Raw genomic sequence first — 23,942 nt, 5'->3', positions numbered from 1 at the left:
ACTAGGCAAGGAGGGGAGGGAAGAATGCTCCAGGCAACTTAAACGACTCCTGAGAGGATCCTGTTGTACAAGGAAAGATGGTGAGCCGGAAAGACAGTGAAAGAGGGCTGTGTGGCTGGAGAGCTGGGAGTAAGGAGCACCGGGTTCCTGGTGGGCCTGAGTCCTGGCCGGGAGCAGACCCCGGGTGATGTACCTTCCCGGGCGGCCTCTAGGCTCACAGTCTTGCAACTGCGGCACCTCCCTGCTGGAGACACAGCTTTGAGGCCGCGGGGCTCCATGCATCAGCAGGCAGAGAGAAACCTAGATGGTCGGGAGCATCTGCAGGAAAACCAGGGCTCCGCCTCTTGGTGACATGGAGGGAGGAAGAGCTTTCCCCCAACCTTCCTTTCCAGAGTGCCACCCATATTCAGCAGTGGAGCAGAATGCTGTTTTGGGGTCCCACTGAACTGGATGTAAGTTCTTCATCGGTTACCGGTAAGTTTCTCAGCTATTCAGTAGGAATAAAGCAGGATGCTTAGGAGGATCCAACGAGGTAAAGTACGAAAGCGCCAAGCACAGTGCTTGGCTCAGGGCAGATACTCAGCAAATAAAGGCTGTCATTTTTCTTCATCTGTTAAACGGAGACCGTGACAGTGCTGGTTGCCTGGCTTGGTCAGGAAGATGCGTGTTTGGATTGCGTATGTGGAAATGTCAGGCTGGGCCTCCGGGGCGCAGTCCTGCTTCTAATTTTAAGAGCCAGGAGCTGACTTTTCCCAGCGCCCGTCCTCAGAACCTGCCCGGTACACCGTGTGCATTCTCCGAAAAGCGACCTCTCGCTTTTTTCACGTTTCCAGGTTCCTGGGTAGCTTTCCGTTTGGGAACCTCCGTCCCCCACCAGGCAGAGCCGCCCTGCGGGAGCGGGCGCACCCGGCACGCCCACCCGGGGCCGCCCCGCCGCGGTGCCCGCCGGCGCTCTGCCCTCAGAGGTTGGGTCGCGGCGGGCCGGGCCAATCAGAATAAGTTTGGCCCTCTACAGTTTCCGTCCGCTCACTAGGAGGCGCTGCGGCGGCCGCGGCTGCTCCCGGGGCCGTCGCGGGCCGGAGCGGTGGGGCTGGGGGTGAAGGCTCGTGGCCATGGAGTGGGCTTCGGAGTCGGCGGCCGTGAGGCGGCACCGCGTCGGCGGGGAGCGCCGGGACGGCCCGGCGGCCGCGCCCCAGCCCGGGAGGGAGGCCCTGGCGCCGGAGCCGCCGGCGGACGCGGGCGGCGGCGGCGCGAGGACGCGGAAGCGGAGCGCGGGGGGCGACGCGAGCCGGGGCGCGGGGACCGGACTGTCCGAGGCGCGCGCCGCGCTGGGGCTGGCGCTCTACCTGCTCGCGCTGCGGGCGCTCGTGCAGCTCTCGCTGCAGCAGCTCGTGCTGCGCGGGGCCGCCGGGCGCCCCGGGGATTTCGACGCACGCCAAGCCAGGTACCCGCCGCTCCCGCCCGGCCCGCGCGTCTCCTCCGCCGCGGCCGCGGTTGGGTCCCGGGCTCCGCACCTGCGTGCGCCCGCCCCGCGGGACCGCCCGGGCTCGCCGGCGCCGCGCGGCCGCACGTGGGGCGGGGCGGGCCCCGCGCGCGCCCCTCTGCCGGAGTCCCCGCGTGCGGGTCGCGGAGCTGGCGTGGCCCTCTGTGGATCCGGCGGTGCGGTCCGGGGTGGCCCGGGGGGCGTATTGCACCGGCCTGTTCGCCTCGGTTCTGCCGGGCGCGTGGAGGGTTGACAGTCACCCCCCATCTTCTGGAGCAACTTCCACTTTTTAGTCGCCTTCCTGCATTCCGTATGAAATGGGGAGTGAAATTTGTGTGTCTAGACCGTTTGATAAATTCGGTTTGGGTGGGACGGTGATAATGGGGATAACGCGGTGCTCTTAACTTCCGGAGGGTCACGGTCCTCACACCTGTAAGCCGTGGGGGGCTTCCGGAGGACTGCACCTTCAAAATTCTACCATTTCGGGGGTTCTCAGATTCTTGGAGCGTGCCCTTGGGCCCCTGGTGTGTAAGATTTGGTGGTTTTCTTTGCTTTTGTTTTAAATTCAAGAAGAGACCTTTAAAGGTATTGTAACCCTAAGTAGGTCAAAGCTCCTAAAATCACAAGCTAGCATAGTTTTCAGCAGCCTCGGTGTTTTAAAAACTTTGGAATACAAAGTGCTGGAAGCTTATTTTCTTAAAGACGTTCTGGAGCACACCTCCCCCACTCCCTTTTTGCCCACTTGGAATGTAGTGAAAAGATAACACGTTCTGTTTTGTTTTGTTTTGTTTGTTTTAGGGGTAGGGTTGGCTTGGGCCTGAATTGTTATTAGGCTCAGTGTGCACACCGTGGAGAGGGCTGACCTTCTCATCGATCGGAAGTTTGTTTTTGTTTTTGCTTATTTAACCTCTTGACTTATTTGTCTTTGCTCATTGGCTTCTGCTACTTAGAATCAGTAACTCTCCAGGGCGAAGCTCAGTGAGGCCGGATTCTGTCTGTCCAGCCTGCAGCAGCCACACGTTTTGAGTCGAGTCCCTAGTCTTTGTATTGGTTTGATATGGGGATAGGAAGCATTTGGGAGCGGGGCGGATCGGGAAAACTGAAGGGAGGAACTCACAGAAGGCATAATAAACAGATGGAACTTTACAAGGGATTTTTCACAGGGTACCTGAAATAATAAAAGCCTTTTTGTACGTGAGAGGTCAAAGAACTGGCTTTTGCCGGGGGTGAGGGGGGGATGGGAGGGAGGTCAGGAAAAGTTGCCTTGTGTTAAGCATTCATTTCAAGCCTGGCACGCCTTGTCATCATCGTTCTTTTGGTTCCTTCCAGGGATTATCTTGAACACATCACATCCATTGGCCCCAGGACTACAGGAAGTCCAGAAAATGAGATTCTGACCGTCCATTACCTCTTGGAACAGATTAAATTGATTGAAGTTCAAAGCAGCAGCCTTCACAGGATTTCAGTAGATGTCCAACGGCCCACCGGCTCCTTTAGCATTGACTTCTTGGGAGGTTTTACAAGCTACTATGACAACATCACCAACGTCGTGGTAAAGCTGGAGCCCAGGGACGGGGCCCAGCATGCTGTCCTGGCTAACTGTCATTTTGACTCCGTGGCCAACTCCCCAGGTACGTACCTGACTTTCAGTCATTTTGGAGTTGGACTTGAGTACACCCAGAGAGCTTACCAACCCCCAAGCTGCTTGGGCAGTTGTAGGGCACCATTTTGGGGGGGTGGTATTATTTTTTTGACAAACCTGTTTTTCAGCGTGATGGAATTGAAGATAATTAGAATAGTATCATTTAGTTTAAGATCCAAACCTTCACTGTTCTCTCAAGTGCTTTCTTTCTCTTTCTTTCTTTCTTTCTTTCTTTCTTTCTTTCTTCCTTTCTTTCTTCCTTTCTCTTCCTTCCTTCCTTTCTTCCTTCCTTTCTTTTTCTTTCTTTCTTTCTTTCTTTCTTTCTTTCTTTCTTTCTTTCTTTCTCTGTCTTCCTTCCTTCCTTCCTTCCTTCATTAGGGCCAGCAGCCCAGTGACTGTACAGGGAGTGTGTCACAGCTGCCTTGCCCAGTGACTGTACAGGGAGCAGATCACAGCTGCCTTGCCAGGGTGCAGGAGTGTGTCCCTGAGTCCTGGGGTTAGGTTCTGCCGCGTTGGTGTTTACTCAGCTCCGTGGTGTAGGAGGCTGTGGGCATTTGGGATGAAGGAATAGGTTTCGCCTTCAAGGGAGGGAGGGCTTCCGGGGACAGCTCCCCTAGCAGAGTCTGTCACCCTGGAAAGTGAGGATTTGGGCCCACTGGGGATGCCATACTCTTAGAAGAGCTCATTGATCCACAAATCTTGCTCTGAAAATACTTTGGCACAATGGAATACTTGATGTTCAGGATGGTGCCTGACACGATAAAACATTTGTAGAATGAAGGAGAATTCCCTAAATTGAAGTTCCATTTTTTAAAATAAGATTCACAAGAGAAATGTGTGCAGTAGCTAGATTTGAAGTAGGGACAGATGGAAAATAGTAGCATTTTGCAGTGGAATCCTGGCACTTTAGAGATGGAGGAAGTGAGATAGTGTCTGGTGCTGTCCGGTTCAACCCTGTCTTTTGTCACAGGAATAAACTTAGCTGGTCACCACTGATCAGAGACAGAGGTGGTGCCAGAGGCTGCGGTTCTGGTCAGCCAATTATTTGAGCTACATTTGAAAGGAAGGAGAGTATAGTTAAGTTCCTTTTGGCAAAATACCTAACCTCTTCTCTGCTCCATTTCTGATCTGCAAAATGGAGATTAATTCCTAATAATTGTTACTTGACTGTAATATTTCTGGATTGCTCGAACCCATAGCAGGCTCAAAGGAATATCCAGATATAAAAGATAAAACACAAGATACAAAAGTTATACAGAAGGTCGAATTTATTTGCTTGATGAAATGACTCACACTAGGGTTTCTTTAATCAGAAAGCTTGCCAACTGCATTTAGAAGATAACGTGCTTTTTCGAGTGTCCGTGTGTAGACATCTGCTTTATAAAGTCACAAATACCTTTGTGTGTGCTAGGGAAACCAGTAGTCCTTCATGCCTGTTTCAGAGAAGCTGTAAAATCAGTGTCCCCCTACGCCCACTATTATAATGCTTAAATTCTTGGGTGGGACAGATTAACACCAGGGTCATTTAAGAGCATTATAAAAGAAAGATGTGTATATGAGTATCAGAAACATGGTGCCAGATGTCATAAATCACATACATGGGGTCCAGGAATGAAAGAATGGCAATTTTGTGGGTCATTGGAACCCATTTTTAATTAAAATTGTCTACGAATACCTAGCCGACAATCTCAAGGAAAATTTCTGTTCATTGCAAATTGTTAAAAAAAAAAATCCCCATGTTTCACTTAGTTCATCCATTGAAAGGATGTAGGTGATAGTCTATTTTGTGACTGTGCTTTTCAACTTTTTTTTTTTTTTTTTTACACCCTTTCTTCTCACCAGCGTATCTGGAACTTAGGAACTGATACCAATTCAGAGTAATGTTACCCACAGAAAAGCCTTAAGTTTCTTCTTGGTTTTGCTGCATGGTTCCAGGTTGTTGGTAGAAGAGACGTGGAGTTATTTTAGTGGTGGTTTCAATTTCAGGGTTAATTCTAAGTGGAAAGGGATATTGACAAACCACCCAGCCTTTATAGATACTGTCCTCTAACTTGTCTTTGCTTTCTTAAAGGCATTTAACCCTTCTTTAGTCCTCTTCTCAGGTGCCAGAACCATTAAAATAAAGGAAGATAAGTGGACAGTTTAACTTTTTAATCAGTCCTATATATATTTCTTTCAATTTCTCTCTCACTTTGAATAAAAAATTTAGGGGCGCCTGGGTGGCTCAGTCGGTTAAGCATCTGACTTCAGCTCAGGTCATGATCTCACGGTCCATGGGTTCGTGCCCTGCGTCGGGCTCTGTGCTGACAGCTCAGAGTCTGGAGCCTGTTTCAGATTCTGTGTCTCCCTCTTTCTCTGACCCTCCCCTGTTCATGCTCACTCTCTCTGTCTCAAAAATAAATAAATGTTAAAAAAAAAAAATTAAAAAAAAATTTATTGTTTGCTGTTTACATTAAAGTAACTCAGAGTGTCAAAGTGAAAAACCATGAATTTCACTTGGTTGTAGGAATGTGTTACTTCTTACTGATAGCTACCTATGCTTCCTGCTTGATGGTAATTAGATAATTATTACTTTGGTTCACTTTGATTCAAATGCAACCTGGTGATCACCACCAGGACAAGGACAGCTGATAAGTGGTTTCTCCTTGAGTAGGAATGGGTCTGGAATTGAATAGCCCCAAAATGAGCATTTTAGCCAGCTGCAGAGCCCTTCTTAAATTTGTAAAGAGAAGAAGGAACAATTAGCACTGGATTGGACCACATTTTCTTGTAATCCTCCTGACACACCTCAAATAAACGTCATTGGCCCTGCCCTCCAGACCGACCAGGAGGAAATTGTAGGGTAAATAACAGCTAGGACTTACCGCCCAAGTCTTTCTTGCTCTGAAACCCACACTGAATTCTGTAGCACCCTGCCTCCCAATATGCACACCCAGAAATGCTTCTGCCTGGGTTATTACTATGTCTATTTACTTGGCTTACTCTTTAAACTTTTTATTATGGACAATTTCAAACGTGTAAAACCAGAATTGTTTAACCTGAGCATACCTGTCAGCCGACTTCAAAGGTCCGGTCTGGTTTCTTTCCCCTCTGCAACCCCTGAGAATTTTGAAGCAGATCTCAGCTGTACTCAGTCCTCTGTATTTCAGTCTGCTCCCACCCAAAGATAGGATTCGTTTTGGGCATGCTCGTAACACCATGAATTATCTCACCTAAAAAGTAAAAACTTACCGAGAATTCCCCAATATCCTCAGATGTCTAGTCTAACTACCTCTTACAGTGCTTTTAAAAAATCAGGGTATTAAAGTCATCTTTATAATCATGTTTAATTAATATATGAAGTGTCTGAGTCAAGAAGAAGTGAAGTGCTTTGATGAGGTCCTCTGCAGATTTCTCAGCACGGGGACCAGGGAGGCTCTTCAGGTCATTGGTCTCCTCTCCTGTGTCTTACTCGATTTGATGTCGTCTCTGTACTTTTTCATCACATGATCCCCTTCATCACATAATCTTCACAAAATGCTCCGTCACCCAGACCACCCGCTCTGTGAAAGTGGAGTGACGTGCAGCTTTGTGATCCTGGCAGGAAAAGAAGCAGGAAGGTCGTGGTGGTGCGGGAGATGATGGAGGAAGCCAGAACCCCAGAAGTGAGAATATCCCAGAGGGCGTGGAGTGAGGATGAAGGGCGGACCAGATTGCCCGGGCTTGAGGGAGGAATTCGGGTTTTCAGTTAACTGAGATCCTGCCTGGTTGATGGTTCAACAGATAGGAGTCAAGTGACTGCTCTCGGCTGGGGACGGTTCTAGACCAGTCAGCAGGCCGACCGGATGAGGATCCCTGTCGTCATGGAGTGAGGCGGCGCAGGCCAGTGCCCTTGTCAGCTGGCAGTGACAGATGTGCTTGTGGTCTTGCAGCCAGTGTTGTGCTTTCTTTTTTTTTTTTTTTAAAGTGTCTTGTTTATTTATTTTTTTTCAACGTTTATTTATTTTTGGGACAGAGAGAGACAGAGCATGAACGGGGGAGGGGCAGAGAGAGAGGGAGACACAGAATCGGAAACAGGCTCCAGGCTCCGAGCCATCAGCCCAGAGCCTGACACGGGGCTTGAACTCCCGGACCGCGAGATCGTGACCTGGCTGAAGTCGGACGCTTAACCGACTGCGCCACCCAGGCGCCCCAGTGTCTTGTTTATTTTTGAGAAAGAGAGAGAGAGTGCAAGTGGGGAAGGGAGAGAAAGGGACAGAGGATCTGCAGCAGGCTTTGTGCTGACGGCAACGAGCCCGATAAGGAGCTTGGGCTCACCAGCCGTGAGGTCATGACTGGAGCTGGAGTCTGACACTCAACCAACTGAGCCAGCCAGGCGCCCCGTGGTGCTTTCTTGACGAGAAAACCGTTCCTAGCCATGACGGTTCACACCATAAAAGTTTTAAAATCTGAGTAGCGGGGCTCGCGGGCGGCTCAGCGGGTTGAGCGTCCGACTCTTGATTTCGGCTCAGGTCATGACACCAGGGTCGTGGGATTGAGCCCCGCGTCGGGCTCCTCGCTGATCACGGAGCCTGCTTAAGATTCTGTCTCTCCCTCACCCTCTGTCCCTCTCCCTTGCTCTTGGCACGCTCTCTCTCAAATAAAAAATAAATGTAAAACAACCAACCTTCAGTCTGAGAAGCAAATCTTTCTTTCTGATTTGAAGGTGCCAGCGATGATGCAGTGAGCTGCTCAGTGATGCTGGAAGTGCTCCGTGTCTTGTCGACATCTTCAGAAGCCCTGCGTCACGCTGTCATATTTCTCTTTAATGGTGCCGAGGAAAACGTCTTGCAAGTGAGAGTTTACTCTCTTCAATACTAGACCTGAACAACGATGACGACCGTAGCTCGCGCTTAGGCATTTCGCTCATGCTTTTGAGTAGCATCGTAAGACGATGTGCAAAAGAAATACCGTCCGTGGCGGTGCTGTAAAAACCCCGCAGCCGCCGTGTACACGGGTTCAGTACTCGCACACTCACGTCATCTTGTCAGCGTTTGAGTCCTGCAAGGGCTTTGTGATGGCGTAATTAGACATGTCAGGTTTTCTGTGACCCTGGGGCGTCAGAGAGGTTTCGAGGCAGGCACACAGCATGCGGATTGTCCTTTCTCTTCTGTTGGTTTGCCCGGCCTCACACTTACTGCGGGCATTGTTTGGCACCGCTCACGGAAGTCAGGCTGCCTTCGGCGATGGTGACTTTCCACTCAGCAAGCTGCACGCGGCCAGTGTGCGTAGAGACACAGATCGGTGTCTTCAGGTCCTGCCTTTGAAAAAAACGATGAGTTTCCTCTTCCCCTTGTCAACGTAGACCTTCTGTCTTTAAAATAAACCAAAGAAAGACTTTGATAATTTAAGATTGTTTCACCTGCATCTGTTTTATTTCCTTCTTATTCAGGCCAGTCATGGTTTCATAACTCAGCACCCTTGGGCCAGCCTGATTCGTGCATTTATTAACCTGGAGGCAGCGGGCGTGGGAGGGAAAGAGCTTGTGTTCCAAACAGGTACGTGAGCCGTATTTTACATTTTAATGCAGTTGCGTCGTGTACTTTAATGCAGTTCTCGTATTTGTGGAAGTGGAAGTTCTTCAAACATAAGGAATTTCCCTAATGAAGTGAATGTTCTTTTTGGAGCGTGAGGTAGTCTGTGTTTGTCGTCGTCGGGAGGTTTTAACAAGGTGATATGACCAGCCCCTGACACACTGCGCTGATCACACGTCCCGTGTGTTCAAAGCCTTGTACGTTTGTCATGTCACTTAATCCTCAAAGCAGCCTGAGGGAGAAGTACGGTCGTTACCGTCATTTTGCAGATGGGAAAACCAAGGCAGGAGACATGTCAGGCGGCCCGGGGTTTCACAGCTGGGAGCAGGCACAGCGGGGTTGGACCTGGGTGGTCCTGACCCGTGTTCTTAACCACCAACCAGATTGTCATGTAGGCGGTGGACTTACCTGTATCCATTATGGATGATTATGATATAAGTAATATTAAATGACAGTCATTTCCTGAATTGAAATGAGGAAAAGGGCTTTAAATTTATCTTAGAGTTAATTTGAATGTGACAGAATTCAGTAATACTTCAGCCAGAGAAATGTTTTTAATTTCTAAAGGATAACAAGATTATAAATTACAAGGGGAACATCCATTAAGTTAGTATCATCTGTCATCTTTTTTTTTTTTTTTTTTGAGAGAGCACGCAGGGGAGGGGCAGAGAGGAGAGAGGGAAAAAGAATCCCCAGCAGGCTCCACGCTGCCAGCACAGAGCCCAGTTCAGGACTTGAACTCACAAACGTGAGATCATGACCTGAGCCAAAGTCAAGAGTCACGCTCAACCCGACTGAACCACGCAGGCACCCCTGTCATTTTCTTTGTCTTTAAAAAAAATTTTTTTTTAATCTTTATTTCAGAGAGAGAGAGGGAGGGGCAGAGAGAAAGGGAGACACAGAATCTGAAGCAGGCTCCAGGCTCTGAGGTGTCAGCACAGAGCCTGATGTAGAGCTTGAACTCACAAACTGCGAGATCATGACCTTAGCCAAAGTCGGACGCTTAACCGACTGAGCCACCCAGGCGCCCCAGCCCCTGTCATCTTTCGTAACAGAGTTCAAAGCTCTGGGCTTCCTAAAATCTGGTCTGGGAAGTTTCCTGCCATTTCCCCTCTGTGTTAGGAATTTGGATAGTGCATTGTAACTGGACAGACGGTATCTGGTAGACGTTCTACAGTGAGGAGTCTGAGATGGGCCAGGAAAAGTGAGTAAGCAGATGGAGAACTCGGTTTTTAGTGCCCTCTACACACATGGTATTGGTTAAGATGCGCTGAGTGCCGAGTACGTCTTTATATACAAGCTAAACAGAACCGTATTTTAATATTCTCCAAGCAACTTATCTTAGACTTTCACTGTTTAAAATGGTTGTATGTTTTAGGCCAGCTAACCTCTGAGAATCTCAAGGTCACGAGATGAGGAGCAAAGCGCTCCTTTCTTTCTGACTCAGACCTTCCTGTGTGTTCTACGCCTCAGCTGACTACTGAGAAGGAGCTGGTCTTAGTATCCGTAGGGCTCAGCAGATGCCACACTCTTACCCGGCCCCTCTAGTTCTGGGGCTCAGTCAGTATAGGAGGACTACTCGTAACAACCACCAGGTCAAAAAGCAGCAAGAGAAGATTCCGTAAGCAGAGCTGACATCGCGTCTGTCCTCCGGCGAAAATGTCAGGGCCCTGCACGGGCAGGAGCACGTCTTCGTATGCTTCCCCCCCCCCCCCCCCCCCAGAAGTGTGCTGTGTGTCACATGCTCGGCCGTTGTCCCAGCACGCTGGCCCCGTACTCCCGGGACCCGAATCACAGCCGGTCTTAAGGTTGGGTCTGTACCGTTCCTGAATGTATGCTGTGCGTGTGTATAAAAATATATTTTATCCGTATGTAGTCCAGAGAGGTTAAAACACCTCTACCTAGGGCAGGTTAGATCTAGAGCAAAGTTAATTCCTTCATTTCCATGTATCGAGTACTCAGTTTTACTAGGTGTGACTAGCCTATAGTCGGTGTTCTTTTCAGTAAATGTAGATAGTTTTACATAAAAATTGCACGATTGCATGCATTTTAGATATAATTGTATTGTCTGGAAAGAGTCAAACAAACTGCCCTCAGAGTCACTGCCGGCTGGGGGGTGTCGCCTGGTGGAGCAGGGGTGGTGTCACTGGAGCAGAGGATGGGGCTAAATGTGAAAATTCTGACCTCTCCGTTGTTTCATGAATTTAGAACCAGAATGTCATTACTGCTTTACTTCTACTCCTTACAGTTTTGTGTACTGTTTACGTTTTTTGCATTGCATATGATTACTTTAACAATAGGCAAAGAACAGACTTGTTACCAGTTAGCAGTATGCAGTTGATGCTCGGACCTTGAACCGCACAGGGGTTAGGGGCACTGACCCCTTGCATGGTTGAAAATCTGCGTGTAACTCTGGACTCCCCGAAAGCTAACTAGTGCAGTCTCCTGCAGACCGGAAGCCTAACTGATCAGATAGTCGGTGAAGCCCTGCTCTTTGTGTCGTGTGTGTTGTATATTCTCACAATAAAGCGAGCTAGAGAAAGTGTTGTTGAGAAAATACATTTACAGCATTGCACGTGTTCATTGAAGAAAATCTACATAGAAGTGGGCCCAGTTCAGAGCCGTACTGTCGGAGGACTGACTGTGCGTGCAGTTCACGTGCTTCACTCGTGCGGAAAGAAAATCCTCACACTTGAAAAGTAATATTTTCCGGAGGGGCGTCCTGCAGGAGGTTTGGAGAGAGTATTTCCCTCCTGTCTCCGAGTTTCTAGGCCGCGTTTCCCTCCAGGTTTGGGGGCTGATCCTGGTGGCTGCAGCGCACACACGCTGGCTCTCCGGGCTCTGACGTTCAGTGCCTTTCCCTGTGTCTCACCCGCGGGTGCCGCCGCCCGGAGCGAGTCAGCCTCGCCTCCACTTTGACCAGAAGAGGGGAAGGCCTCCAGGATTTGGAGTTCCGCTGGGTTCCTTAAACAGGCACAGGTCCTGTCCTGGGAACTTCTTGCTTAAACCCACATATTCTCTCTGGTGCTCCATTGTCCCCTCAGAGATTCATCCGGGGTTTTTAGTGACTAGACTGGAATAATCATTATTACCTAATTGTTTTTAAAGGGCCAGACTGCATGAAGGAATGACTTAGCTTATCAGATTAGTGATTTATATCATGACTCAGTAAGGCTGACTTAATAATTCTGAAGGTGTGATAAAATGCATAGATTAAACCAGTTAATATCTGTGCCCTGTGAGAAATTCAGATACTACCAACCTCGAGTAGAAGAAAGCCCAAAAGCCAAGGGGTCACAGACTCCTTTTTTTCTCTGGCGAACAGTACCATGCCCTGTGACTCTACTACCCCCAGATACCCGGTAATTCACCCACTTATGGTAAGATTCAGTGGTTTCTAGATCTGTGCACAGAGTTGAGTGCTCATCGCCGCAGTCCATTTTAGAATCTCCTTCTTGCCCCAAAGAGAGACCCCGTGCTCTCTCAGTCTACCTTCTTTCAGTTCGTGTGCTATTTTCTAAGGTTCAACCGTGTTGTAGCACGTGGGGGTACTTCGTTCTTTTTTATGGCTGAATTACGCCCATTGTCTAGACTGGTGGATTTCGTTGATCCATTTGTCAGTTGATGGACATCTGGATTGATTGTACGTCTAGGCTATCGTGGATAATGCTGCTGTGAACATTTGTGTGTAAGTCTGTGTGTAAGACCTACATCTTCCTTTCTTACGGGGGGATGCCCGGGGCTGAAATTCCCGGTTCGTATGGTAAATTAATGTTTAACTTTTAAAGAAACTGCCCGAGTAAGTAGTGAAGCTTTTATTTCAGAAAAAATGTAAATTCAGTTAACAATAAGACTCTTTAAAATTGTATTGATTTATTTGGAATTTTTTGAATTTTAGATTTGCAAAAAGCAGGGAGGCTACCGCCCAGCGCTGATGAATGTAGAGAAACAGGTGGTTGCGTACAGTGCCCGGGGGAGCGTGGATCGATGCGGTTTGGGGCACTTTGGCCGTAGCGACTCCTTGAAAACACGTGTGGACGCTTCCGTCCGACACACCCACTTGTAGGACTTGATCGTGGAGAAGTAAGTGCACATACGCACGCAGATCTGAGTCCTGCGGAGTCTTCTTGGCTTTTAAGAAGACTGAAGAATTGAGAACCCTTTCCAGGTCCACACGTGGGAGACTGCTTGTATTAATGGTGACCTCACATTTTCCCCTCTTCCATCGTTCATTTTTCCCTCCCTGTCAGATCATTTCCATCCGCACTCGACACGCCTTTCCTCTCTTCTTCGGGAAACCACTTTGACCTCCTTCACCCCCAGACCACTGCTCATTTCTCTCTTCTCATCTAGTGCAAACTCCTTCAGGAGTGGAATTCTTTGTCCTGCTGGGCTCCCGGAACGCCCAGCACAGGCTCTAGTCGGACGACCCGCGTTCAGATCCCCCCGGAGTACACGCCCTCGGCGAGCCACCTTGAACAAGTCACACGGTGCTCCGTGCCTTAGTCCCTCATCTGTAGAGTTGGGGTGGTGTTAGCGCCCGCTCTTCAAGAGTCTTCGCCACCGCGTGAAATCCTCAGCTCTGGAATCTCTCCTCTGAGGGCTCCCTTTGCCTTGTTTGTACTTTGGGGAGTGTCTCCCAGGAGCTGACTGACTTGCCCATCTGTCTTCCTTTTTACACCAGAACTTGACCTGGCAGCCTCAGCAGGTGATCAGTGAGAAGCCGGAGCGGGGCTGGAGCTCTCTAAGCGGGTGAAGGCCGGGTAGTGGATATTTAAAACTGTAAATTTCTTTCCTGCTGACAGGTCTTACATTTTTTACAGGTTTTTTTTCCTAATGTTTATTCATTTTTGAGGGACAGAGACAGAGCACGAGTGGGGTTGGAGAAGAGAGAGAGGGAGACACAGAATCTGAACAGGCTCCAGGCTCTGAGCTGCCGGGACGTAGCCCGACGTGGGGCTTGAACTCACGAACCACGGGATCATGACCTGAGCCAGAGTCAGAACTTGGACTGAGCCACCCAGGTGCCCCTGCAAGTATTTTTTATGGCACAGTGCAGAAGATGAACTTGACATCTTAAGAGTCTTTGTCTTATATCGAGAAAGAAAAGCATGCGGCTCTGCGTGTTTAGCCTGAGGGGTTTTTATAAACTGAATATAATCCTGCGACCAGAACCCACATCAAGATTAAGAGTATTGCCCGTACTCGAGAAGCCTCCCCTGTGACCTTTCCCAGCCTTTCCTCCCAGCAAGGTTACTGCTATCCTGACTTCTGTCTTAACAGGTTTAATTTTGCTTGTATTTGAACTTTCTCCAAACGGACTCACGCACGGTTTTCCCTTACGTACGGCTTCCTTTTTCACTCAGAAGCATGTCTGTAAGATGCATCTATCTTGTGTGTGGCAGACTTCTTTTTTATTGCTAAATACTGTTCCAGTGATGAGAGTGTCCACTCTACCGGTGATGTTAGATTGTGGGTTTTGGCCCTTAGGAATGGTGCTGTTGTGAACGTTCTTGTGAACGTCTTTGGTACACGTGTGCGTGTATGCTCACCTCTGAGTAGAATTAGTGAGGCACCGCGTGTGCATCTGCTCAGCTTTGCTAGATAACTGCCATACCTAGATGTGAAAATCCTAAATAAAATATTAGCGAACTGAATCCAGCAACGTGTGTGTATGTGTGTATACATGTTTTCCAACAGAGTTGAGCTTATTCCAAGAATACGAGATGTTTTTTCCCCTTAAGTTTTGGGTTTCCAAAATGATTCGATATTTGCACACACTGCAAAGTGAGCACCACAATAAAATTTAGTTAACATCCATCTTCATAGTTACAATTTTTTTTCTTGTGTTGAGAACTTTTATGATCTATTCTCCTAGCAGCTCCGGTATGGTATGGTATTATTACCTGTAGTCAGCATGCTGTGCGTGCCATCCCCGGGACTGATTTATTTCATAACTTCGAGTTTGTACCTTTCCGTCACCTTCACCCATTTCAGCCACCCCCCAGCCCCCACTTCCGGCAGCTGTCAGTCTGTTCCTTGTATCTATGAGTTTGGGTTTTTGTTTAGATATCACATATAAGAGAGAGCATATGATATTTATTTTTCTGTATGACTTATTTTGTACAGTGCCCTCAAGGTCTATCCATCCTGTTGCAAATGGCAAGATTCCCTTCTTTTTCGTGGCTGAATACCATTCCGTCGTACACATATTCCACGTTTTCTTTATCCATTCATCCATCGATGGACACTTAAGTTATTTCCATATCCTATCGTAGATAATGCCGCAGTGTCCGTGGGGATCCACGCTGTTTTCCAGAGTGGCTGCTCCAGTTTACATTCCCACCAGCAGTGCACAGGGTTCCCTTTTCTCCATATCCTTGACACCACTTGTCATCTCTTGTCTTTTCGGTAAAAGCCATTCTAACAGGTGTGCAGTGATAAGTCGTGGTTTCAGTTTGCGTTTCCCTGATGATTAGTGATGGTGGGCCCCTTTTCTTTTTTTTTTTTTTTTTTTTAAATTTTTTTTTTCAACGTTTATTTATTTTTGGGACAGAGAGAGACAGAGCATGAACGGGGGAGGGGCAGAGAGAGAGGGAGACACAGAATCGGAAACAGGCTCCAGGCTCTGAGCCATCAGCCCAGAGCCGGACACGGGGCTCGAACTCACGGACCTCGAGATCGTGACCTGGCTGAAGTCGGACGCTTAACCGACTGCGCCACCCAGGCGCCCCAATGTGGGCCCCTTTTCGTGTACCCACTGGCTATCTGGATGTCTTAATTTGGAAAAATATCTCTTCAAATCTTTTGCCCAGGTTTTAATTGGATTTTTTTTTTTTTTTTTTTTTTTTTTTGCCATTGAGTTGTAGGAGTGCTTTATATATTTTGGATATCTACCCTTTATCAAGATATAGGATAGGCAAATATTTTCTCCCATTCTGCCGATTGCCTTTTAATTTTGTTGGTTTTCTTTGCTATGAAGAAGCTTTTTAGCTTGACATATTTCCATTTATTTAACTTTTGTTGTCTTCGCTTTTGGTGTGAAATGCAAAAAATCATTGCCAAGACCAATGTCAAAGAACATTACTAAACCCGCATTGTTTTTTGTGTTTTGTTTTTTTTTAATGTTTATTTTTTTTTTTTAATTTTTTTTTTTTTTTTTTTTTTTTAATGTTTATTTATTTTTGAGACAGAGAGAGACAGAGCATGAATGGGGGAAGGTCAGAGAGAGAGGGAGACACAGAATCTGAAACGGGCTCCAGGCTCTGAGCCATCAGCACAGAGCCCGACGCGGGGCTCGAACTCACGGACCGTGAGATCATGACCTGAGCCGAAGTCGGACGCTTAACCGACCAAGCCACCCAGGCGCCCCTTAATGTTTATTTTTGAGAGAGAGAGGGACACATGGAATTTGAAGTGGGCTTTGGGCTCCAACCTGTCAGCACAGATCATATTTTACATGACCTAAGCCAAAGATCATGACCTGAGCCGAAGTCAGATGCTTAACTGACTGAGCCACCCAGGTGCCCCTAGCTTTGGGTTTTATGTTCAAATCTTTAATCAGTCTTGAGTTCATTTTTGTGTATGATGTCAGAGTGCTCCAATTTCATTCTTTTGGGTGTGGCTGTCCAGTTTTTGCAACACCATTTATTGAAGAGATTGTTCTTTCCCGGTATATGTATGTTCTTGGCTCTTTTCACATAAATCGATTGAACATGTATGTGTGGGTTTATCTCTGGGCGCTCTCTTCTATTCCATTGATGTGTATCTGTTTTTATGCCAGTGCCTTACTGTTTTGATTACTGTGGCTTTGTAGTATCGTTAGAAATCAGGAAGTGTGGTGCCTCCAGCATTGTTGTTCTTAAGATTGTCTTGGCTATTCATAGTCTTCTGTGCTCCCATACAGATTTTTAATTGTTCTATTTCTGTGAAAAATGCCATTGGAATTTTGATAGGGATCATGTTGAATCTGTATATTGTTCTGGGCATTACGGACACGTTAACAGTATTAGTTCTTCTAGCCCCTGAACGTGGAATATCATCTTTCCATTTATCTGTGGAAGTAAATAATCTTCATTTTCTCTCATTAATGTCTTAAAATTTTTCAGTGGACAGGTCTTTAACCTCCTTGGTTAAGTTTATTCCTAGGTATATTATTATTTTTGTTGCAATTATAAGTGGGATTTATTTTCTTAATTTCTCTTTCTCACACTTCATCATTAGTGTAGAGAAATGTAACTGATTTTTGTATATAGATTCTATATCCTGCAACTTTAGTGAATGGTTAAATGAGAATGGTTTAATATTTGAAAATCAATCTATTTCACACATTACCAGAATAAAGGAGAAAAACCATCTCAATTTATAATCTCAATATAATCATCTCAGTAGATGAAGAGCAAGGATATGTCCCTTCATAACAGTACATTTATGATGTTCGTAGAATATGACAATATAAAACCGTTATTTAGTAGATGATTTCCAATAATGACCTAGTTTTTTTTTTTTTTAAAGTTTATTTATTTTGAGAGAGAGAGAGAACACGATCAAGGGAGGGGCAGAAAGAAAGGGAGAGAAAGAGAATACCAAGTGGGCTTTGTGCTGTCAATGCAGAGCCTGACTTGGGACTCGAACTCATGAACCCCAAGATCAGGCATGACTTGAGCTGAAACCGGGAGACACTTCACCAACTGAGCCACCCAGGCACCCCTATTTTTGTGTTTTTTTTTTTTAAATCAGAGCTCTAATCCAGAATCAAATAGCATTTTATTGTCATGTTTTATTAGCTATATCACAGTGATTCTATAACACACACATCACAAACACAGAAGTGTAAAACTTAGTCATGGTGAGGTGCATACCTCTGAGCCCCAGGTGAGAAGCCAGGCTCCTGTCACACCCTCCAGGTGGCTGTCACCTGCCCCTTCTCAGATACAGCACCTGCTCTCTCACCTCAGAGTAACATTATCGTCCTGCTATTCAGGATATTCTCTTTTCTAGTTGAGCTTTGCCTGTTTTTCATAAGTTTTCATAGTATTTTATTTAAAAATTGTTTAACGTTTATTTTTGAGAGAGAGAGCACGCACATGTGTGAATGAGTGGGAGAGGGTTGCAGGGAGTGGGGGAGACACAGAATCCAAGCAGGCTCCAAGCTCTGAGCTGTCAGCACAGAGCCTGATGCGGGGCTCGAACCCATGAAGCGTAAGATCATGACCTGAGTCAAAGTCGGGCGCTCAACTGACTGAACCACCCTGGTGCTCCTTCATAGTATTTTAATAGTATACCTTTGGTTATTAACATCTAATTGTAATAGTAATAGTATTTTAACATGGTAAGATTTGATCACCTAGGTTTTCTCACCGCTGTTTCCCTTTCTCCTTTCACATCTGTGTCCTCCGTGCATCCTGTCGGGAGGCATCTCCTGTCTGTCTGGGCACCGATGATGGTAACTTCTGGTCATCTGATGACGGTATTTGCCAGGTTTTTCTAACTGCTTTCCCCTTTGTGATAGGCCGTCTGAGACTGTACCTACCTTGTTTCTCGTGAGACTTTGATCCTGTTTCAGCAGACATGGAGATTCTTGCTCCAAAGCATTTCTACGTGATGTTAGCCAGGTATTAAGAGTTCTGGCTCCATCATTTCGTCTGTAGCTGTTAGTTGGAGTTCTCGAAGACTTTCTCTTCTCCCTTGTTTGTGTATTTATTTCCATGTTTCATGTGTTTTTATTTTATGGATGATGTATTCTGTTGCTGCCATCTTAACGCATGAATTGTCTCCAGTTAGGCCGGCGGTAGCCCCTTCCCCTGCAGCTTGCGTCCTTCGGAGGTGCTTCTTGGAGCACTTCTCACTCCTGGCACGACTGCTTTTGTACTTTCCTAGCTCCGGAGCTGGGATTAGCCATTTCCTAAGGAGACCTCCTTTTAGTGGATAATGGTATTCAGAAGCAAAGATCTCGCTGGGTGGTAGGGTAGTTCTGATTTTAACTTTTTTTTTTTTTTTTGAGGAACTTTCTTACTGTTTCCACAGCAACAACGTGGATGCAACTAGAGTGTATTATGCCAAGCGAAAAAAGTCAGAGAAAGACAAATATCCTGTGATTTCACTCATACTTGGAATTTGAGAAACAAAACAGATGAACACAGGGGAAGGGAAGCACACATCAGATAAAAACAGAGAGGGAGACAAACCATAAGAGACTTAAATACAGAGAACAGACAGAGGGTTGCTGGCACGGTGTTGGGTGGGGGACGGGCATCAAGCAGGGCACTTGTTGGGATGAGCACTGGGTGTTGTCTCTCAGCGAGGAATCAGTGGGTTGTGTGTTAACTAACTAGAATTTAAATAAAAAATACTGGTGTCAAAAAAGAAAAAAGCAAAGATCTTAATGCTAGGTCTATTTTTTTCTTTGTATTTATCCTGCTTGGGGTTTATAGAGCATTTTGAATTCATAGTTTGATGTTTTCTATGACTTTTAGAAAATTATGGGCTGTTACTTCTTCAGAACGTTGCTTCTGCTCCATTCTGTGTCCTCTTTTTTCTGGAACTAACTGTGCCACATATGTCTCTTCCATACATTTCTATATTTTCCATCCTTTTTTTTTTTTTTTCTATGTCCTAATTCTTTTGCTCTATAATCCTTTCTTCCGCTGTGTTTAACCTGGTAGTAAACCATCTATTAAAATTCTTAACATCAGTTTTTATTGGGTTTCCATTTGACTCCTTTTTTTTTTTTTGATAGATTGCACTTGTAAAATTCTTGCTGTGTTTCTGAACATATTCATCATAGTTGTTTTAAAATCCGTGTCGGGTGACGAGTATCTGGGTCACCTGGGCGTTTGGTTTTGTAGTGTTACACTCCACCCCATCTCCACCTTTTATGATCATTTTTTCAGTAGGAAAGCAATTTGATTATTTGTTTATAAAGTTATAAACATCTTGATATTCTTAGATTGCCTGAAATACAATGACTTGATGTGCCTATCAGAGTCAACTTTTTGCTAAATTTTGTTGGAACAAACAATCCCTGAATCTCAGTGGATTACAACAGCAAAGGCTTATATCTTGTTCAGTACGTTTTGGTTCCTGAATAACTGTGCTTACGAACGTTCCGTGGTTTTGTTCCATGTGTGCCCTTCGTTATGGGACCCAGACTAAAGGAGAAGCGTCCATCAGGGACATATTGATCTCCTGGCCAAAGTCAGCAGGCGGGAGGGACTGTGTGATGGTCCCTGAGCGTCTTCTCGGCTGAGGGTCATGTTTCTCCGCTCACAGTCTGTTGGCCAGAGCAGTTTCCAGGGCCACACCTCCAGGGAACAGGGTGAGGATGTGGACGTGCTCCTTCTGCGGGAGGCGTGATGAGTCACGTGGGAGGGAGCAGAGAGTAGCCGTGAGCAATAATACAGTTTATCTCACCGTCCCAAAGAAAAATCTCCCGCATTTGAAAAAGCCGTATATGCGTAAAGATGTTATGCGGAATTATGAATAATGATAAAAAATATAAACGGTAATAATACAAAACTTAGGGTGTTTTAGAGAAAAGTTGTAGCTATTAAAATGGTAATTGTAGTACCTGGCAACTCAGGAGAACGTGTTCAGTCTGTTAAGCGAAGGCACAGTGGACAGACTGCACGTGCCCTGTGAGTACAGCTGTGTACACACAACCAGATGTTTGTAGGACAACTGAAGATGGAAAAGTGACAGTACTTGTCGTAGAATGATGGACTGTTGTGTGGGTTCTCATTTTTAAACTGAAACTTTTCATAGTGCAGTTACTTTATAATTAAAAATAATTTTGCTTTCTGAAAGGTGATTTCTCATTGTGAAAGTTGCATACGCTTATCAGAGAAGTGTTAGAAAACACAGAAAAAAAGACGAAAACAAAGTCTGGACCTGCCTCCCCAGACCACCGCAGGACCGTTTTGGGTGTGTTAAAACATGACCACGTTCCCTTGCCTGAGTCCTCGCCTGTCCTTGTAGGTCCTGAAAACCCGTGGCTGGTCCAGGCCTATGTTTCTGCCGCTAAACACCCGTTTGCGTCAGTGGTGGCCCAGGAGGTTTTCCAGAGTGGGATCATTCCTTCAGACACCGACTTCCGCATCTACAGGGATTTTGGGAACATACCAGGTATTTGTTGTGGGCTGTGGCGTGACAGCAATTAACCAGTAGCGAGTTTTGTTTTTTGCGAGTTTGTGAGGAAACAGCTTTTTCTGAAAGCATGTTTTCTACGGGAGAACTGTATATTCTGACTCACTGAAACTGATTTCCTGGCATTTTTTTTTTTCCTTTTAAACTCTGGTCTACTTAAATGCTTGCCTTTTCTAGAACATGTCGTCTTGCCCCACACTGCGGCAGAACGGGACAGGGGGGTGGGGGCAGCTGGTTAGCACTTCATTCCCCACAGGTGGCAGTACCTCCTTGAGGGGCCTTTGACTTTGCCTGTGGTCTGTCTTTGCCAGTTCCCCTGGCGGCTTGTGCCGCTGCTGGGAATCTAGAGTTCGGCCTGGCCCGGCAGGGCTGGAAATGGCGAAGTTTCGATGGCCTCCTGAGCTCTGTGTTCCCACCCCTTGCCGTGTGACTTACAATGTCTCCCCGACGTGTGTACTTCCTCGGTCATTATGTACCATGGCTACAGATTCTGTAAGAATTTGGAAGAGAATTTATATGGTATTCATTCACAAGTGTGACAAAGTAGTCATGTCACTGCTTTGACGTTTTGTCTTTTTGGAATTTGATACATTAACCAAATAGGCCTAAAGAAAGGTTGATCTTTAAAGCAAAATGACGTGTTTTTTTGTTTGTTTGTTTTTTCCTGTGTGTCTTAGGAATTGACTTAGCTTTTATTGAGAACGGATACATCTATCACACCAAGTACGACACAGCAGACAGAATTCTGACAGATTCCATTCAGAGAGCAGGTTGGTATTCAAATGTAAACTCGTGATCTGTGTTAAGATGGAATGTTAGGGCTGACCCGCAAACCTGTAAATATCCCCGGGGACTGTGCTTCAGGGAGGCGGCCTGTGGTGTGCGTGAGCCGGGTGGGGCTTTGCAGTTAGAGTTGAGGGCCCGAATTTTAGCCTTGAAGTCTAGATTAGCAACTAAGAACATAAGATTGTTGGTGGTGAGGCACTGGAAAGAGAGCGGGCCCAGGGTTAACGTAGGATTGCTGAGCAACGGGCATGTAGCCAGAATGGAAGGCATATGTCGGAGGAGGTACAGGCACGTGTCTGGGCAGTTTGTCCAGGTGGAGAAAAGTTCCATCAGTCCAGGTCAGGTAGGAGGGCAGGTGAGTGGGTTCTAGAATGAGTGTCAGGACCACACAGGGCAAGGGAGTCCACGTACTTTCAGAGAGGTCTGGAGTAGTCAGGGGAGGGGCGGCTGACTGTGAACCTTAACTCACAAGTTGGTAGGATGTGGCCCCGCCCCTCATAGAAGAGGATGCTCCGGGCAAGAGCAGAGCGAGAGTAGTGTGTGTGTGTGTGTGTGTGTGTGTGTGTGTGTGTGTGTGCACGCGCGCGCGCGCACGTGTGGACCGTTGGTGAGGAGAGTGGCAGACTGAGGTCTGAATGGAAGTCGCAGAAGAGCCACCCGGTCAGAAGGAAGGGACAGGTCAGGTGGCCAGCGGCAGGGACGGCTGCGAAGTGTAGGGCCCAGCCGGCTGGGGAAGGACGTGCCATCGGCTGTAATAGGAACATGGGGAGGTGACCTGACCCGGAGCAGTTGTGGAGGGAGGAGACATGAACTCCGTCCGATGGAGACAGGGGCTCTGTGAAGCGGCCCAGTGGAAATCGCGCTGTGGTGGAAGAGCGCTCGGTCGAACTGGGAACGCGGGTGTGGGCGTGAAGGACTTGGAGGAAGCCACAAACGCATGGAGAATGGGAACGGTTTTTGGAACAGAGGACTCAGCCTGAGCTTTTGGGGAGAGCATATCTGAAGGCAGACGAGCCAGTGACACAAATGCCACGATAAGGTAGTGTGGTGTGTAAGTGGATGGTGGAGGAAGGGGTGGGATGAGCGGCAGGGGGGCCGCCAGTCGGTGGTTCAAGGCCTGTCGCTGCCCCTGTGGTGTTCGGTTCAGACTCCTCCGCTCTGTCGGTGAGCGAACACCTCTGGGGAGTCTGGTTCTGCCCCTGGACTCTCGTTTGGGACTCGATCTGTCCGTGTGGGCAGGCGCTCCCATTGTCCTTCCGTGGTGGCGGCCTGGACGGAAGCGCTTGACAAGGAGCGTCTACACAGAAAGGCCTCCCTAACCTCTCAGACTCCACGGGATGCCCGTACTTCTCTTTGAGACAGAATCGACACTCATTATTCTTAAGGCACGTGTGATTCCCTGTTCGGTGCCTGTGGGCCTCCTGACAGGCTTTGTGACTTTTGGGTTGGCACCGAATTTCTGGTAACCAGAGCGGTGGCTGTTACGTGAGATACCTGTTAAGTGAACAGAACGAGCAGCAGTGTTTGGGTTCGATAACAGCAGGGAAAGGATAGTTCTGGGACAAAGGAGAGATGAAGGCCAGGTGGCCGAGCTTCCGAGTGGAAAGGAGACAGAGTGGAGGCCTGGGCCTCATCTGAGAAATTTCATGAGAAAGGTGGCCGGGGGGAGATGGAGAGGGTGGGAAACTGTTGTCGTTCACATTCTGTCAAACAGCACGTGGCTTATTCAACTCTGTTGTCTTTCTTTACTGATAGGTGACAACATTTTAGCGGTTCTTAAATATCTAGCTACGTCGGATGTGTTGCCTTCTTCTTCAAAGTATCGCCATGGACACATGGTCTTCTTTGACGTGCTTGGCCTATTCGTCATTGCCTACCCCTCTCGCGTCGGCTCCATAATTAACTACATGGTGGTGACGGCCGCAGTGTTGTACCTGGGCAAAAAATGGTTGCGGCCCAAACAGAAGAGTAAGTATTTTTCTCTAAAACTGCAATACTGGCCTGGGTGTAAGAATCTGCGTGAAGTTTTTCAGGAAGCGTAAAATTTTAAAGAAAAACAACATTTGATGTATATTGGAAGACGTTCGCAAATGGGTATCAGATGGACGTGCCCGTTACACTTCTGGTCTTGGGGCAGCAGGATGTTTTTGTGTACCTAATACACAGAAGCACCACAGAGGGGCTATCGAAAAGTGGTTTGTACACACTGACTGTGAGTGAAAACTCCCGTTGAAAAGTCTCGTGCACCCATCACACCGGGCGTGAGCGCACCGACTCCAGCAAGTGCGGTTACGTTGGTTTCCTTCTCCTTAGAACGTTTCATTGTCGAAGCGGG

At 47.1% G+C, this 23,942-nt stretch overlaps 1 protein-coding gene across 2 annotated transcripts in view; it reads left to right on the top strand.

The window, feature by feature from the left end:
* The first annotated feature begins 1,022 nt into the window (after positions 1 to 1,022).
* The window catches only part of ERMP1 (endoplasmic reticulum metallopeptidase 1), a 45,253-nt gene continuing 22,333 nt past the window's right edge, over positions 1,023 to 23,942 (top strand). Inside the window, exons 1-7 of one of the 2 annotated variants that reach the window (XM_047829169.1) lie at positions 1,024 to 1,444; positions 2,813 to 3,114; positions 7,810 to 7,937; positions 8,536 to 8,641; positions 20,654 to 20,800; positions 21,499 to 21,591; positions 23,363 to 23,575. In XM_047829169.1, the coding sequence (XP_047685125.1) occupies positions 1,113 to 1,444; positions 2,813 to 3,114; positions 7,810 to 7,937; positions 8,536 to 8,641; positions 20,654 to 20,800; positions 21,499 to 21,591; positions 23,363 to 23,575 (1,321 nt within the window). In that variant the 5' untranslated portion in view covers positions 1,024 to 1,112. Of the gene's footprint in view, positions 1,445 to 2,812; positions 3,115 to 7,809; positions 7,938 to 8,535; positions 8,642 to 20,653; positions 20,801 to 21,498; positions 21,592 to 23,362; positions 23,576 to 23,942 lie in introns of both variants that reach the window. The other variant, XM_047829170.1, reaches the window with a different exon arrangement.

The sequence above is a fragment of the Prionailurus viverrinus genome, chromosome D4 (assembly GCF_022837055.1).
Source record: "Prionailurus viverrinus isolate Anna chromosome D4, UM_Priviv_1.0, whole genome shotgun sequence".
Taxonomy (NCBI): Eukaryota; Metazoa; Chordata; class Mammalia; order Carnivora; family Felidae; genus Prionailurus; species Prionailurus viverrinus.
This window is presented reverse-complemented; position numbering and strand designations above follow the sequence as displayed.